Source organism: Pelophylax lessonae (genome assembly GCF_965119305.1).
Source record: "Pelophylax lessonae genome assembly, chromosome: 13".
In the NCBI taxonomy this organism is placed as follows: Eukaryota; Metazoa; Chordata; class Amphibia; order Anura; family Ranidae; genus Pelophylax; species Pelophylax lessonae.
This window is the reverse complement of record NC_138780.1, coordinates 55086369-55101593: the sequence shown is the minus strand read 5'-3', so window position 1 is coordinate 55101593 and position 15225 is coordinate 55086369. Positions and strand designations below refer to the sequence as shown.

General features: G+C 44.2%; 1 protein-coding gene across 1 annotated transcript in view; it reads right to left on the bottom strand.

Annotated features, from left to right (window-relative positions):
• Positions 1-262, bottom strand: part of CRIP1 (cysteine rich protein 1) — a 55046-nt gene extending 54784 nt beyond the window's left edge. The window contains exon 1 of the mRNA XM_082242814.1: positions 134-262. Within this exon, the coding sequence (XP_082098940.1) occupies positions 134-173 (40 nt within the window). The 5' untranslated portion in view covers positions 174-262. The remainder of the gene's footprint in view (positions 1-133) is intronic.
• Between the last annotated feature and the right edge of the window lie 14963 nt (positions 263-15225).

Here is a 15225-nt window from a genome sequence, read left to right as displayed (position 1 = left end):
TTGCATTACAAGAAAAATCAGATATTGCTTTAAAGCATCTAAAACTATAAAAGCGTATTGCTATGGTTCACAATAAGTCTCTACAGTGTGCTGTCAGATAAAAGGCTGTATGTTTGCAGGGTATTGTACTTACCAAAATACACTTCTTTCTGGCACTTAGGACACTTCGGCATTTTGATTCTGATGATGCAGGAAACTTGAAATAGTGTGCACAGGAACTCAGCTACTGTTTTTGTTCAGAGTTGGGAGGGGCAAGGATAGGAGGGGAAAATACTTTGCACACGGCTTAAATATACTTGTGAAAAGATCTGTCACAAATACATTATAAAACTTTAACCCTTGAGCCTGCACAGATGTAGCAATAATACATTGAATACCTGCAGAACTTATTCTGCAAATGAGTAAATTAAATTTTTTAGGTTTTATGCTTTTGTATTGAAGTTAACCTATAAGCCATTTCAATGTTTTAAAAATGCCCCTCACAAGGCTTCTGCGCTTACCTTTATTGGTCTTCTGTGTGACCCTCTGATTTATTTTGAATTTGTTACTTGGTTTGTAGCTTCCCTGACCCTGCTAGCATGCAGGCCAATAGTAATGTTCTTTACTAATACTTTGGCATTAGAGCATTTTTTATTTTTTTTTTTTTGCACACATTTAAAAATCTTAATTTTTGCCATTGAAATGATTAAAACCCCCTCAACATTATATTTCCTGACAGACTCCATGGCAGCTTACGCATGGGTTAACCCCGCCACCTCGCCAATCCTATAGGACCCCTAACTCCCATCCATTTTTGCTCAGAGCCAGAGGCCACGTTCCTTCTTTGTCCTCCTCCTAGGACCAAATGGTTGAAATCTTACCTTGGACAACTGTCCATGATCAAGGCCTGGCGGTTTGGCATGCAAGCTGTATCTCGGAAGGCGTGTGCAGATGTGTCTTCAGACTCCAGCAGTCCACAGCTATTAGCAGGGTGAAGAAGGGAGATGGATGCAGTGCCATGAAGAGCTAAAGACGGTCATTGGCAGCCAAGTGGCAGTCTGGCCGGATAGCCTAGCTATTAGTGGGTGGCCATTAATGCCCTGAACAAGTGCAGTCTTCCTGGCTCCAGGCGTGGTTTTGTGGGGTGCCGTACGCGGTGATGTATTCTTTTGATATTTTTCATGGCAGCAGTTCTGTGTGTATTGTCTGTTTTCCCTGGCTCTAGTGTTTTCCAGCCTATGGCGGCTAGAGTGCATCTGCATTCCAAGTTGCCACGCTCTTTTTTCCAGCCTGGCCTCCATGGGTTACTCCTGCCCAGGGACATAGCGCATGCAAGCTGTGGGCGGCGGTGGCATCATTACGGTGGGCAAATGTAATCAGTGATCAGTGCTGTTGATATGAAGATTTCCCTGTAGTCAGCTCGCAGCAGTTTTCCTAAACGCTGTGTGCAATCATCACAGGTATATGCTCTGCATTAATACCCTTGTGTGCTTCCTGTCTGTAATCCTGGTGCATCCTAATTGTGCTCAATAGCTCCATCACCTGTGCAGGTTGGCTGACTGTGCAGTTTCACACTATGAATATGTCACCCCCCCCCCCTGGTGGCCACCCCTTAGGTAGCAGGTATGAGAGGGTGTGTTTAACCCTTTCCTTTCCTCACTTGCCTAAGCACTCTTGTGTTTTAACCCTTCCTTTTTACTCTATTTTGTTTTTGTCAGTCCTTTCAGGTCAGATCGGCAATACATGGCACAAGATGATAGAGACTTCATTAGGTTACAGCATCAAATTCTTCTTACAAATCTAGACACCATAGGTCACCGTCAAGGTCCAGGTATCACACGAGAAGCTCTGAATCCTCCTCTAGGCATTACACCCACGGCCATGTCATCCACTCTAAGGAAGGAGCCTGTTGGCGATCCGCGACTCAGGTCCCAGTGGGCAAGTCTCTGTGTGAGAAATTCTGTGTCAGGGCGGTTAGAGAAAGGGATGATGATAATCTCGAATGGTCCATGAAAGAAAGGTGAGAAGATTGTACAATGATATCAATGTTTGCAAGTCCATTCATCGTTGTCACATGGTGTAAGAAGGTATTAGTGCAAGGGAGCCAGTTACGGAATCTAGGATCCAGTTTCCCACGTAGAAAAAAGGAGTGTCCTATTAAGGGCATGAGTGGGGAGTTATATTTCCAGCCAAAAGCTCTATGTAGAGCATTCCACACTGAGAAAGTAGATCTCGTGTGTGGAGATGTGTAGGTTGCAAAGTCTCTAAATCGTTTTGGGATTCATATTTGAGAGAAGAGGTCTATACCACTCAAGGTATTTTTTATTTTTTTTTATTTTGCCCATGGCGTGTGAAACACACTCAGACTATCAACCGGTGCATAAAAAAAATGCACACACGCAAACGTGGGAAACACAAAAAGTGCACAGGGTGTGCGAAATGGTCTTCCCTCCGAAGAGGTTGGACACTGACCTTGATTCCCCGGGGCGCAAGACTCCTGACAGGGACTGAGGTACTTCCAATGGTCTGCCTGGCCAAAACCAGGCAAACCCTGTTCTCCAGGGGGACTGCCGAAATAGCCACTCAAGGTATGTTCCACTTGTACCCAAAGTTTAGATTGTAGGTGGTGTTTCCAGTCCAAGATCCTATTGAGCACTACTGCCTGAAAATATGCTTTAAAGTCAGGGAGAGCCAACTTACCCTCCGTTTTGATACTAGTACCAAATGCATTTAAGAATTAGAGACCCTAAAGTGTTGAAGAAACCGAGTGATACATTAAAGGGGATCATCTGAAAGAGGGAGAGCACCCTTGGAAGCACATTCATTTTAATAACATTTACTCTGCCCACCCATGAGGTGGCTAAGTGATTCCATTTGTTGAGGTCTTGTCTGATATTGTTTAACAGAGGAACGTATTTGACACAAAATAATTTAGAGGGATCAGCCGTCAAATATATTTCTATGTATTTTAAATAGGTGGGTTTCCAGGCAAATGGGAAATTTTGTTGTAACCTCCTAGCCCCTGATTTGGTCCATGGAATGTTAAGAATTTCAGATTTGGAAAAATGTATTTTGAAATTGGAAACACAGTAGTTCCAAATTGTTTGAAGGCCACCAATAAATTTGGCAGGGTGATGTTGGGTTGTTGGACATATCAAACAAAATATCATCTGCATACATTTGTGTTCCTTATTACCTATTATAATACCATGAATATTGGGGTTATTACGATTGAATGTATTGAAGGTTTCGAGGGAAAGGGCAAATAATATGGGCAGAGGGGGCAGCCCTGCCTTGTGCCATTATGTAGCTCAAAGGTGTCACTCAAGATTCCATTGATCTGGATCTGAGCAGTGGGTGTCTTGTATAGAGCCACAATCATAGACAACATTTTAGGTCCAATACCCAAATGGGAAAGAGTTGCCATTAGAAATCCCCAGTCCACCCTATCAAATGCTTTTTCAGCATCAGTGGATATTAGCAGGGTGGGCTGAGCAGATCGCCTAACGCATGAGATGAGGAAAATTGTTCGAGCTGCATTACCTCTAGCCTCCCTTCCAGGTATGAAACCCGTCTGGTCAGCAGAGATTGAACGGGGGATAAGAGGCAAGAGTCTGGAGGAGAGCACTTTTGCGTAAAACTTGACATCAATGTTCAAAAGTGATATTGGCCTATAACTCCCAAATACACTCAGGTCTTTCCCTGGCTTGGGTATGACTGTAATATGTGCATGTAACGTTTCAGGCCTCAATGATCCCCCCGATAGATTGTGTTAACATAAGTGGTTAAAAAAGGGAATACTATATCTTTAAATGATCTGTAGTAAGCAGTTGTATGTCCATCTGGACCTGGAACTTTTCCCACAGCCATTGACTTGAGAGCTGAGTTTAGTTCTGCTATTGTTATTTGCTCCTCTAAGATCTCAAATGCCAATTGGGGAAGCTTGGGAAGATTAGCTTGAGCCAAAAACTCTTGTATCATGGTTCTTTTCCGTTTTTCGTCATTAATGGGGTTCTGCACATGATAGAGCTGTTGGTAAAAGGATCTTAATTCCGTGGCAATGTCCTTGGATTTGTAGACTGACTTGTCTGGTGGGGATTTCATTTTTTATATAAAGGATGCTGATTTTTTATTTTGCAGTGACCTGGCTAGGCATCTACTAGGTTTGTTTCCCCATTCATACATTATTTTGCGATAGGAGAATTTTTGTTTAGTATGATAACTAGCTTTCAGTTCCTCCCTTTTTTTGTGTCAAGGCATGGAGGAGTGAGGATAGTAGGGAAGCTTTGTGTTTGCATTCTAGAGTCTGACTCTCTTGAAGGAGATCCGTTTGGCATTGTAACTAGGGATGATCGAACGGTTCGGTTCAACCCAAACATTGGGTGTTCGAAATTCAGCTGAATTCCAAACTTTTTGCGGTAAAAGTTCGGAATTCGCGTCACCCGAACCGCCCAAAATGCAATGGGACAGGAAGTGGGTTTTAAAAGCCCGTGATTGGCCCAGAAACATCAGTAAAAGCCAATGAGGGGGCAGGAGTATGCTAGGAACATGATTGGAGTGACTACAGGGACCAGAGGCCAATCAGGAGTGAATACGCCCCCCAGTATATAACATAGCCCCGCCTAACCTCTAGAACTGTAATACAGAGGCTTTGGAAGAGACTGGAAGCATTTGTGTTTCTCCTGCTGTGTTAAACAACGTTTGCTGCATAGCCGATTGCTTGTAAAGCTCCAGATCAGCAGAAGAGCAGTCAGCTTACAGAAAGATTGTCAGTGTAGTTAGAAATACAGCGATTGTGCTGTTTGAGTTAGAAAAAAAAAAAAAAAAACATTTAAAGGGACAGTGTCAGTTAGAAATTATCTTCTGCTGTATGGAGCTGTTCTTTTAGTGTGAGGAAAGGGATATGCAATGTAGTTAGGGTACTATATACCACTATAGTTAGATTCAATAATCTAGTTTTTGTAGGGTTAGTTTTAAGTGTCAGGGTTCCGTCTAGTGAGCACGTTGCACTGCTGATATATCTACAGCAGGTATACGTGCTTGCTAGTCAGCTATTGTGCAAAATACATTTCAGTGATACACACATCTGCTGTATTTAGCGACAACTTTGGGTCGCATAGCAGTGTGCGTCTTTCAGGTGATTTTCACATTGCACAGTTGATAAAGCCTCAGTGACAAGTTAACGCCTGTTTCACCTGCCAGTATACCGCCTCGTCTGTGACATGCCCACCCGCTGGAACTCCACCTTGGCTATGCTGCAGCGCCTGTACACGCAGCAGAGGGCCCTCAATGAATATCTCTGCGAGTACGGCACCAGCACTGGCTCAGCGCACCTGGGCTTTTTTTCGCCATGGCAGTGGCTTTTGATTAAGGATGCATGTGCTGTCCTCTCGCCATTTGAGTAGGCCACAAGGATGGTCAGCCGGGACAGCGCATGCATCAGTGACACCCTACCGGTACTGTTTTGTTGGAGCACACTCTGCGTGGCATTATGGACAGGGCACTTGAGGCAGAGCAGCAAGAGGAAGAGGAGGACTTCCTTGCCTCTCAAGGCCCCCTTTATCTTGACCCCATTATGCCTAGCTCCCAGAGGCCCGAGCAGGATACAGGGGTGGAAGAGGAGGAGGACGATGATTCTTCAGGAACTTTTGCAGGCTTTGAGGAGGAGGAGGAAGACATGCGGCAATCTGCAAGGCCTAGTTTGTGTAACGCTCCTGCGTTTTACGTATGATGTGGATTTTCAGCTGCAGAAATATTCCACTTCAGTAGTCATGTAGAGAAACGCTGAGACACCATTCCCAACTCTCAATGACTCATCATGTGTGGATGATCTCAATTCAGCAAGTAAATACACACACTCAATAAGATGTTTCCTAGAGTGACTTATGCATATAGTAACACAGTGATGATAGGCTGAAGAGACAGGTTGGGTAGAGATGGTAGATGACAGACACTTGAAAGGAAATGTTCTTGAAAGTAAGATAGTAGCAGATGGGATGCAGATAGGTTTAGCAATCATGTATGGTAGTAGATGACAGAGTAGCAGGTGGACATACAAGAGAGATCAACCCAGTGCAAGAACAGGTGGTAGTAGGCTCAAGAGCTAGCAATCTTAGATAATGCAGATGTAGTAATAGTCCTTAGTATGCAGAGCTAGATAGTGTAAGCTTTAGTATAAAGGTTATAGAGGTTTCCCCTGTGGGGTACTTATCACTAATAGCAATGTAGCAGAGGAGAGGTTCGGCAAGAGCGGATGATCCGGTAGCGGGATACAGGGATCAGCGCAGCGTGGTTCCGACAGCGAGGTATGCTTGCAAGCATGTGAGCTTCAAGACAGGTTAGCATCAAGGCACAAAGCAGTTTGAACGAACACATGTGAGTGAGAGCCGGCGATCTAAATAGCCATCCAGTCCGGCGCTCAGTGATGACAGCATCAGTCTTAAAGGTGTATGCGCACCTTACCAAAAGAGAATGGTGGGGCGCATACACTTATGAAAGAGTAATTAGGGTACCCAAAGGTACCAGAACATTACAGTACCCCCCCCCTTAAGGCCGGCTCCTGAAGGCCTCTGGAGCTGGTTTGTCTGGGTACTTCGCATGAAAATTGCGGATTAATCTAGGGGCATGTATGTCAGAGGTGTTTAGCCAGGTGTCGTCTTGGGGCCCATAGTTCTTCCATCGAACCAAGTACTGAAGTCTTCCTCTGTGGATACGAGAATCCAGAATCTCCTTTATCTCGTATTCTTCTCCACCTTCAACTTGTACAGGAGAAGGAGGTGGGATAGTAGGCCTTATTCCTTGGTCAGGAACATGGGGCTTCAGTAGTGACACATGGAAAATGGGATGTATTTTGAGGTCTATTGGCAATGTAAGCTGTACTGCAGCTTTTCCAATAAGTTTCTTGATTGGGAAAGGTCCCAAGAACAGAGGTCCAAGCTTTTTGCTAGGGATTTTCAGTCTTAAATTTTTTGTTGAGAGCCAAACTAGGTCCCCGATAGCGTACTGAGGAGAAGGTCTTCTGCGAAGATCATAGTACTTCTTTTGTTGACTATGAGCGTGTGCAATGGTAGTATTAAGCAAACCCAGAGAGTCCCTTATTTGGGTAAGATAGTCTGAAGCTACTGGGTTATTTGAAGGAAGGATGCGTGGTGGAAGAATAGAGGGATGAAACCCATAGTTCAAGTAGAACGGACTCTGCTTGGTCGTACTGTGGGTTGCGTTGTTGTAGGCAAATTCTGCCAGAGGGAGAAGATCCACCCAATCATCCTGTTGGTAAGAAGTGTAACAACGTAAATATTGCTCGATGCATTGGTTGACTCTTTCAGTCTGTCCGTTGGTCTGCGGATGGTAAGGAGAAGTGAGCTTCCGCTCGATCCGTAGTATGTGACATAGTTCTTGCCAGAACTTGGAAATAAATTGTGATCCACGGTCAGACAGAAGAGTTTTTGGGATACCATGTAACTTAAAGACATGTTTCATCAGGAGTTCTGCCGTTTGTTTGGACGAAGGTAGTCTGCGAATAGCAATGAAATGTGCCATTTTTGTCAGATGGTCCACTGACACTAAGATGGTATTAAATCCTTTGGAAGGAGGCAATTCCACTATAAAGTCCAAGGACACAACTTCCCATGGAGTTTGGGGTATTGGTAGACTGCATAGTAGACCAGATGTCAATTTTGGACCTGGCACAGACATTGCATGAAGAGACGAAATTTTGTATAGATGTTTTCATGTCAGGCCACCAGAATTGCCTGGTAATCAGATTAAGAGTCTTTGTCATACCCATATGTCCTGCCATAGGCACATCATGCGATAATTCCAAGATCTTGGTGCGCATGGTAGGTGGTATGTAAAGTTTGTCGTTGTAGTAGAGGAAGCCTTCTGCATCAGTATTTAGTTGTGGTGCGGGTGAATCCAAACTTATACCATGCAAAACCTCTTCCTTCAAGGAACGGACAACTCCAATAATGCGTTTGTGAGGTATTATAGGAACGGAAGGAATTTCAAAGTAGTTTTCTTCAGTTAGTCGTGATAGTGCATCCGCCTTTTTGTTCTTATCTGCAGGTGTGTAGGTCACTAGGAAGTTAAACCTTAAAAAGAATAGTGACCATCGTACCTGTCGGTGCGAGAGAGTTTTGTTAGTCTGAAGATATTGGAGATTTTTATGGTCCGTGTATATAAGTATTGGTAATTGGGTGCCTTCGAGTAGATGTCGCCAATTCTCCAGAGCCAATTTTATAGCAAGCAGTTCCTTTTCACCCACGGGGTAATTTATCTCGGGACTGCTTAGGGATTTAGAAAAAAAGGCGACTGGATGAAGTGGTGAAGTGTGAGTTGGTCGTTGGGAGAGTATTGCTCCTACTGCCATGTTTGACGCATCTACTTCCAGAATGTATTGGAGGGATGGGTCTGGATGGCGCAATATGGGAGCAGAAGTAAACCTTGTCTTTAACAGGTGAAAAGCTTTACTTGCTTCATCTGACCATTTGAATGGTTTTTTAATGCTAGTGAGCTGTGTGAGGGGTCTCACAATGGCAGAGAAGTTTCTAATGAACTTCCTGTAGAAATTCGAAAATCCAAGGAATCGCTGTAGCGCCTTGCGTGTGGTTGGTGTAGGCCAATCCTGAATGCAGGATATCTTTCTCATGTCCATCTCGATTCCTGTTTTGGATATGATGTAGCCTAGAAAGAGTACCTCTTCTTTATGAAACAAGCATTTTTTCAGTTTCACATAAAGGTTGTGTGCAAGCAATCTCGACAATACCAGTCTTACATGTCTTATGTGTTCAGACAGGGATCGTGAATATATAAGTATATCGTCCAGATATACCACAACACAGACATCTAGTAAGTCTCTGAAAATACCGTTTATAAATCGTTGAAAAACTGCAGGGGCGTTGCATAGCCCGAATGGCATTACAAGATATTCGAACAATCCGTATCTGGTTCTGAATGCAGTCTTCCACTCGTGTCCATCCCGGATTCGAATGAGATTGTATGCTCCTTTCAGGTCCAATTTTGAAAAATAGGTAGCTCCACGCACCTGCTCAATGAGCTCAGGGATAAGCGGTAGAGGATAGCGATCTTTTATTGTAATAGCATTCAATTGCCTATAGTCGATGATAGGCCTGAGACTTGAGTCCTTATTGCGGACAAAAAAGAGTCCTGCTGCTGTGGAAGAAGTGGAAGGTCTAATAAAACCTTTTTCCAAATTCTCATCCAAATAGTCTTTGAGATGGGAAAGTTCATCCTGTGAAAGAGGATAAACATGACCGAACGGCAATTTGCTATTTGGGAGTAGATCAATGCTACAATCATAGTCTCGATGGGGAGGTAGTGCTTGAGCATTTTTCTCAAGAAAAACCTCAGAGAGATCCTGATAACATAGTGGTGCAATCTCATCTGTCACCACAGACAGGATCTTCCCGAAAGACGGGAGGTTACACGTACCCTCGCAATAGCAAGAGAGGAAGGCCAGGGTCCGTTCCTTCCAATCTATGGTTGGTTGATGTGTGTGCAACCAGGGAAGTCCCAACACAATGGGAAAGTGGGTGAAGGTATTAGATCGAAGGTAGTGGTCTCCATATGAGACCCGTTAGTAGTGACTAGGAGTGCCTGTGTCTGATCAGTGATCGGACCAGAGGATAAAGGAACACCGTTAATAAGACTTACTGAGACAGGTTTAAGTTTAGAAATAATAGGAACTTTATTTAAAGCAGCAAAATGTATGTCAATATAATTTCCACAAGATCCTGTGTCAATCATGGCCTTAGTAGTAATCCTGTTCTGGTCCCACTGTAATGTTAAGCAAACAGAAAGGTAAGGGTTAGTGATTGAAGTTGTCAATCCCCCTAGGAGGACATGTGAACACTCACCCTTCTTTTTGTAGACTAGGGGACAGACGTTTATCTTGTGATCCGGGGATGCACAGTACAAGCAGAGATTACCAGATCGTCTTTTTGGCTCTTTCCATAGTTGATAGAGGTGGGCGTATGGTTCCTACCTCCATAGGAACGGGGTCAACGACCGAAATCCGAGAAGAACTGGATAATGGCATTCCCATTTTCTCAGCCTTTCTTTCTCATAGTCTTCTATCTATGGTGATACTGAGTTGTATCAATGCATCCAGGGTTTTTGGCAGATCCGCTCGGGCGAGCTCGTCTTTAACGGCCTCTGATAGGCGAAGCCTAAATTGGGTTTTCAGAGATGCATCATTCCATTCTGAATCAAGGGTCCATCTCTTGAATTCTGCGACAAAGTCTTCTACAGGTCTCCTACCTTGTTTCAAGGATCTTAATTGAAGATCGGCAGTACTCTGCCTATTGGGATCATCATATAGGCTAGTGAGTTCTGCTAGGAACAAGGCATAGGAGTTGAGAAGCTGGTCGTTTTTCTCAAAAAGAGAGTCTGCCCAGGCCCGAGGATCGCCTGTTAGGTAAGAAATAATAGTACAAACCTTAATGTGATCAGTAAGGAAGGTACGGGGTTTTAGCAAGAAAAGTAACTCACATGCGTTTTTAAATTCGCGAAATTTTTTGCGATCGCCTGTAAATACCAAAGGAGGATTTATTTTGGGTTCAGGGGACTGAGCAGAGGTAAGTTGTGTCAGTCTAATTACCTGCTGCGACAGAGCCTGATTGTCTTCTTTTAATTCAGCAAGTGCGTGTATTAACGCAGTTACTTGCTGTTTTAATTGTGTCATCTGAGTGGTTATTTCTGCTGAATCCATTTGTGGTTCGTTCAATCTGTAACGCTCCTGCGTTTTACGTATGATGTGGATTTTCAGCTGCAGAAATATTCCACTTCAGTAGTCATGTAGAGAAACGCTGAGACACCATTCCCAACTCTCAATGACTCATCATGTGTGGATGATCTCAATTCAGCAAGTAAATACACACACTCAATAAGATGTTTCCTAGAGTGACTTATGTATATAGTAACACAGTGATGATAGGCTGAAGAGACAGGTTGGGTAGAGATGGTAGATGACAGACACTTGAAAGGAAGATAGTAGCAGATGGGATGCAGATAGGTTTAGCAATCATGTATGGTAGTAGATGACAGAGTAGCAGGTGGACATACAAGAGAGATCAACCCAGTGCAAGAACAGGTGGTAGTAGGCTCAAGAGCTAGCAATCTTAGATAATGCAGATGTAGTAATAGTCCTTAGTATGCAGAGCTAGATAGTGTAAGCTTTAGTATAAAGGTTATAGAGGTTTCCCCTGTGGGGTACTTATCACTAATAGCAATGTAGCAGAGGAGAGGTTCGGCAAGAGCGGATGATCCGGTAGCGGGATACAGGGATCAGCGCAGCGTGGTTCCGACAGCGAGGTATGCTTGCAAGCATGTGAGCTTCAAGACAGGTTAGCATCAAGGCACAAAGCAGTTTGAACGAACACATGTGAGTGAGAGCCGGCGATCTAAATAGCCATCCAGTCCGGCGCTCAGTGATGACAGCATCAGTCTTAAAGGTGTATGCGCACCTTACCAAAAGAGAATGGTGGGGCGCATACACTTATGAAAGAGTAATTAGGGTACCCAAAGGTACCAGAACATTACAGTTTGACTCCCTCGGGACACTTTGGAGGAGCACGTTCAAGATCATGTCGTTTTGAGTGACCCCAAGGAGTCAGCTTCTCAGGCCTTCGCAAATTTGCGACGCATGGAAAACATTATGCTCCAGAGCCTGCGAAAGGACCCCAGAATCAAGTTCATTAAAGAGACTGACCACTATTGGTTGGCCACCCTACTTGACCACCTGTACAAGTCAAAAGTCTCTGAGCTTTTCCCATCCACCCAGAGAGTCCACAGGATCAAATCCCTTGAGGACAGTCTCAAGAGGATTCTGGTGAACGCGTTCCCCGACTCCCGTAGGGTGCAGGGGCGGGGACAACCTACCATGGACTCTACTGCGGGTCATGAGAGGAGCATTGGAGAAGGCGTGCAGTTGACGGATGACTTTCGGTCTTTTTTTAGTCCTCACCGCCCAGGCCTTTCAGCTGCCACATCGCATCGACAGCGTCTGCATCACATGGTGGACGATTACGTCAGGGCACAAAGTGACACAGAGGGCTTTTCATGTGACGAATCCGATCCACTGGCATACTGGGTCTTAAGATTAGACCACTGGCCAGAACTGTCCCAGTATGCCATGGAGTTGTTGGCCTGCCCTGCTTCCAGTGTCCTATCGGAACGGGCATTCAGCGCAGCAGGAGGATTCGTTACAGACCATCGAACGAGGCTCTCCACTGACTCAGTCGACCGTTTGACATTCATTAAAATGAATCAGTAGTGGATATCAAGCTTTGATGCACCTGATGCCAGACCTTGTAGACTAGTCTATCGTTGCGATGTGGCAGCTGAGCCTCAGTTGAAGCCTGGACCAGGGTGCCACCCTCCAACCCTCCTCTCGTTCCGTTTAGGTTCACAGAACCTCATTTTAGTTTCCACTAGAAAAGATAAATTTTTTTTTTTGGCCTTCTGCAACACCAGCTCTTTGGGCTTACGGTGGGGAGGCTCTGCCAACACAAAAAATACCATGTTTGCGCACCTGTTCCACAGGTGCACACCTTCATAATTTTTACGCCTTCTTCAAAACCAGCTCTTTGGGCTTACGGTGGGGAGGCTCCACCAGCACCCAAAACACAATGTTTGCTCACTTGATCCACAGGTACATATCTTCTTAATTTTTTCGCCTACTTCAACACCAGCTCTTTGGGCTTACAGTGGTATGGCTCCGCCAACACCCAAACAACAATTTTTGCGCACCTGTTTCACAGATGCATATCATTGCAATTTTTTTCCTTACAAAGGCAATTATTGCCTTCATGACCAGCACTTTCATAGGGTTATGGTGTCAAGGCATCGTCGGCACCACCAAAGGCCCAATTTTTAAGCATCCTTTACTTCTATTCAAAGTCAAGAGACAACAGTATTCATCCAAAACATCTCTAATCTTGTTCACTGTGCACTACATTGTGGCCCCTACCCCTAACCCTAACCCTCAATGTATCCGTGCATATATGTCTGTTTCTTGTGAGAATTCAAGTTAAAGTGCACCAAACACCATTTTACATGAAATAAAGTGCATCTACATACATCTTTTGACTTCTTGAAAACATTTGGCAAAAATAGCCCCATTGTGAAAATACACCCGTTAATTATATCCACATTTAAAGAGACAGCACCTTTTTCCAAAAAAAAACTCTAATCTTGTTCCCAGTGCACTGCATTATGTCCCCATCATACACATGGGCTGTGCAGTTGATTAGGAGCAAAAGAAAGGCGCGGTTAAGCAAAAAAGTCATTTTTGAAGGTTTGGCATGCTAAAATTCTGGTTCTGGACATGCTACAGAGCTGAAACTTCACAGGTACACTTTTTAGACCCCCCAGATACTAAATCCAAAGATTTTCAATAATTGGCTCTCTATCAAAAACGACAATTTTTAAGAACTTTTTTTGCCTGATTCATAGTCCCTGGAGCATGACCCAGAACCCTAGGCACTTTTTAGGGGCATTTATTAGGTTTTAGGGCTTCAAAATGGTGTTTTTTAATCCCTGAAGTTCAGGTCCCATTGATTTCAATGGGGTCCGGGAATCCGAACCGAACTTTCGGGAAATTCGGGTGTTCTGGTCGAACCGAACTTTTCAAAAGTTCGATCATCCCTAATCAAAGATGGCACACTTTCTGTCCATGGTGGGTACTCCCTCGGCCATGGATACAGCACACATCGTCATCAAGGAGATCGTAAGGTTACAGCTTACCAAGCAGCATTGTCTCAGACAAAGGGGTACAATTCACCTCTAGGTTCTGGAAGGCTCTCTGCAAGGCCTTGGAAATTGAAATTTGCATGTCATCTGCCTATCATCACCACAGCAATGGCCAAACAGAAAGAACAAATTAGACGTTGGAACAGTATCTTCGTTGCTTTTCTTCTTTCTTGCAGGATAACTGGGTGGCTCTACTGCCTTGCGCAAAATTTGCGTACAACAACTCTATACATGCCACTACCAATCAATCCCCATTCTCGGGGCGAATTATGGCTTCCGCCCTTCTTTTTTTCCCAATTCTGTACCAGAAGCAGCGGTACCTGTGGTTCAGGATGGATTAGCTTTTATCCAGGTGAACTATCAAACGCTCCAGGCAACCATGCGTAAAGCGCAGGAAGATTATAAGGCTTATAACCTATGGCCCAATAGAGTGTAGGCAGCTGAAGCCCATGCAAATGCAGGGAGCCCTGCTGGGAAGAGGCATAGAGGAGTACTTATACTATAATGTTCCAAAGAAGGAAACTATTTCCCAATACAGGGTAGAACCTATACACAGAGGCAGAAAGTGTTGCAGCCGCAGCTCAGCTCATTGGAGCATATAAGCCAGGTTTTACCAATATAGAGGAGAAAAAAAGGACACCATAGCTCTGTGAAGTAGTTTGCAGGTAAGTATAGTCAAGAAGTATAACTACAAAGAGGCAGGCAAGAGCCCCCATCCCCACACAGACAGGCCAGGGAAACTTCCAAACAGCCAACCAAAAGGCTATCACCTTTATACATAGATTTGAATATTTACCTTCACAGATAATGGGTTCAAGAGCGTAGGAGATGACCACACACCACAAGAGGCGAGGTACAAATGCCAACCAGTAGCTCTAACTATATACCCCACTCTAGATTAGATAAGTGGATACAGCTGGAGTAAATAACGGTGCAATCGAAACTAAAGTTAAAGCACATCTGTGGACTACCTAATTGTCCCAATACCCAAATTGGTTTGGCCAGCAAAGAACAGGAGCCAGGACTAACATTTAAACTATAACTGATGTTACACTCTAGGAATGTGTCATTAAATTCTATGGACAGGTGTCTCCTGGTTGTCTTCATGCCAATACGAAAGTCTGCCATTGCTGGGATGTAATAGCTAGGTGGGGGTTTGGAGCACACCCAGCAATTAGTCCTGTTTGCCGCTTTAGCCAGCTGAAGGTACATTTTAAACAATAGGTTGGGATGCTGTTCATCATTACCCTTGCTAAAAAACAATAAGCTAAAAATATATATAAAAACGATACTCCTCATTATCATTCTTGGATGTAGTTGAGCAGCTTTTTGCAGTGGTTGGCATGGATCCAGTTAAGCTTCAAATAAGTCGGCGTTGTCAGCTAAACCTGGTATGGCTCGGAATACCTCCGCTTCAATCTCGTCCTTTGCTGTTTCCTCACAACGACCCAGTCACCTGGTTGAATAGAATGTACA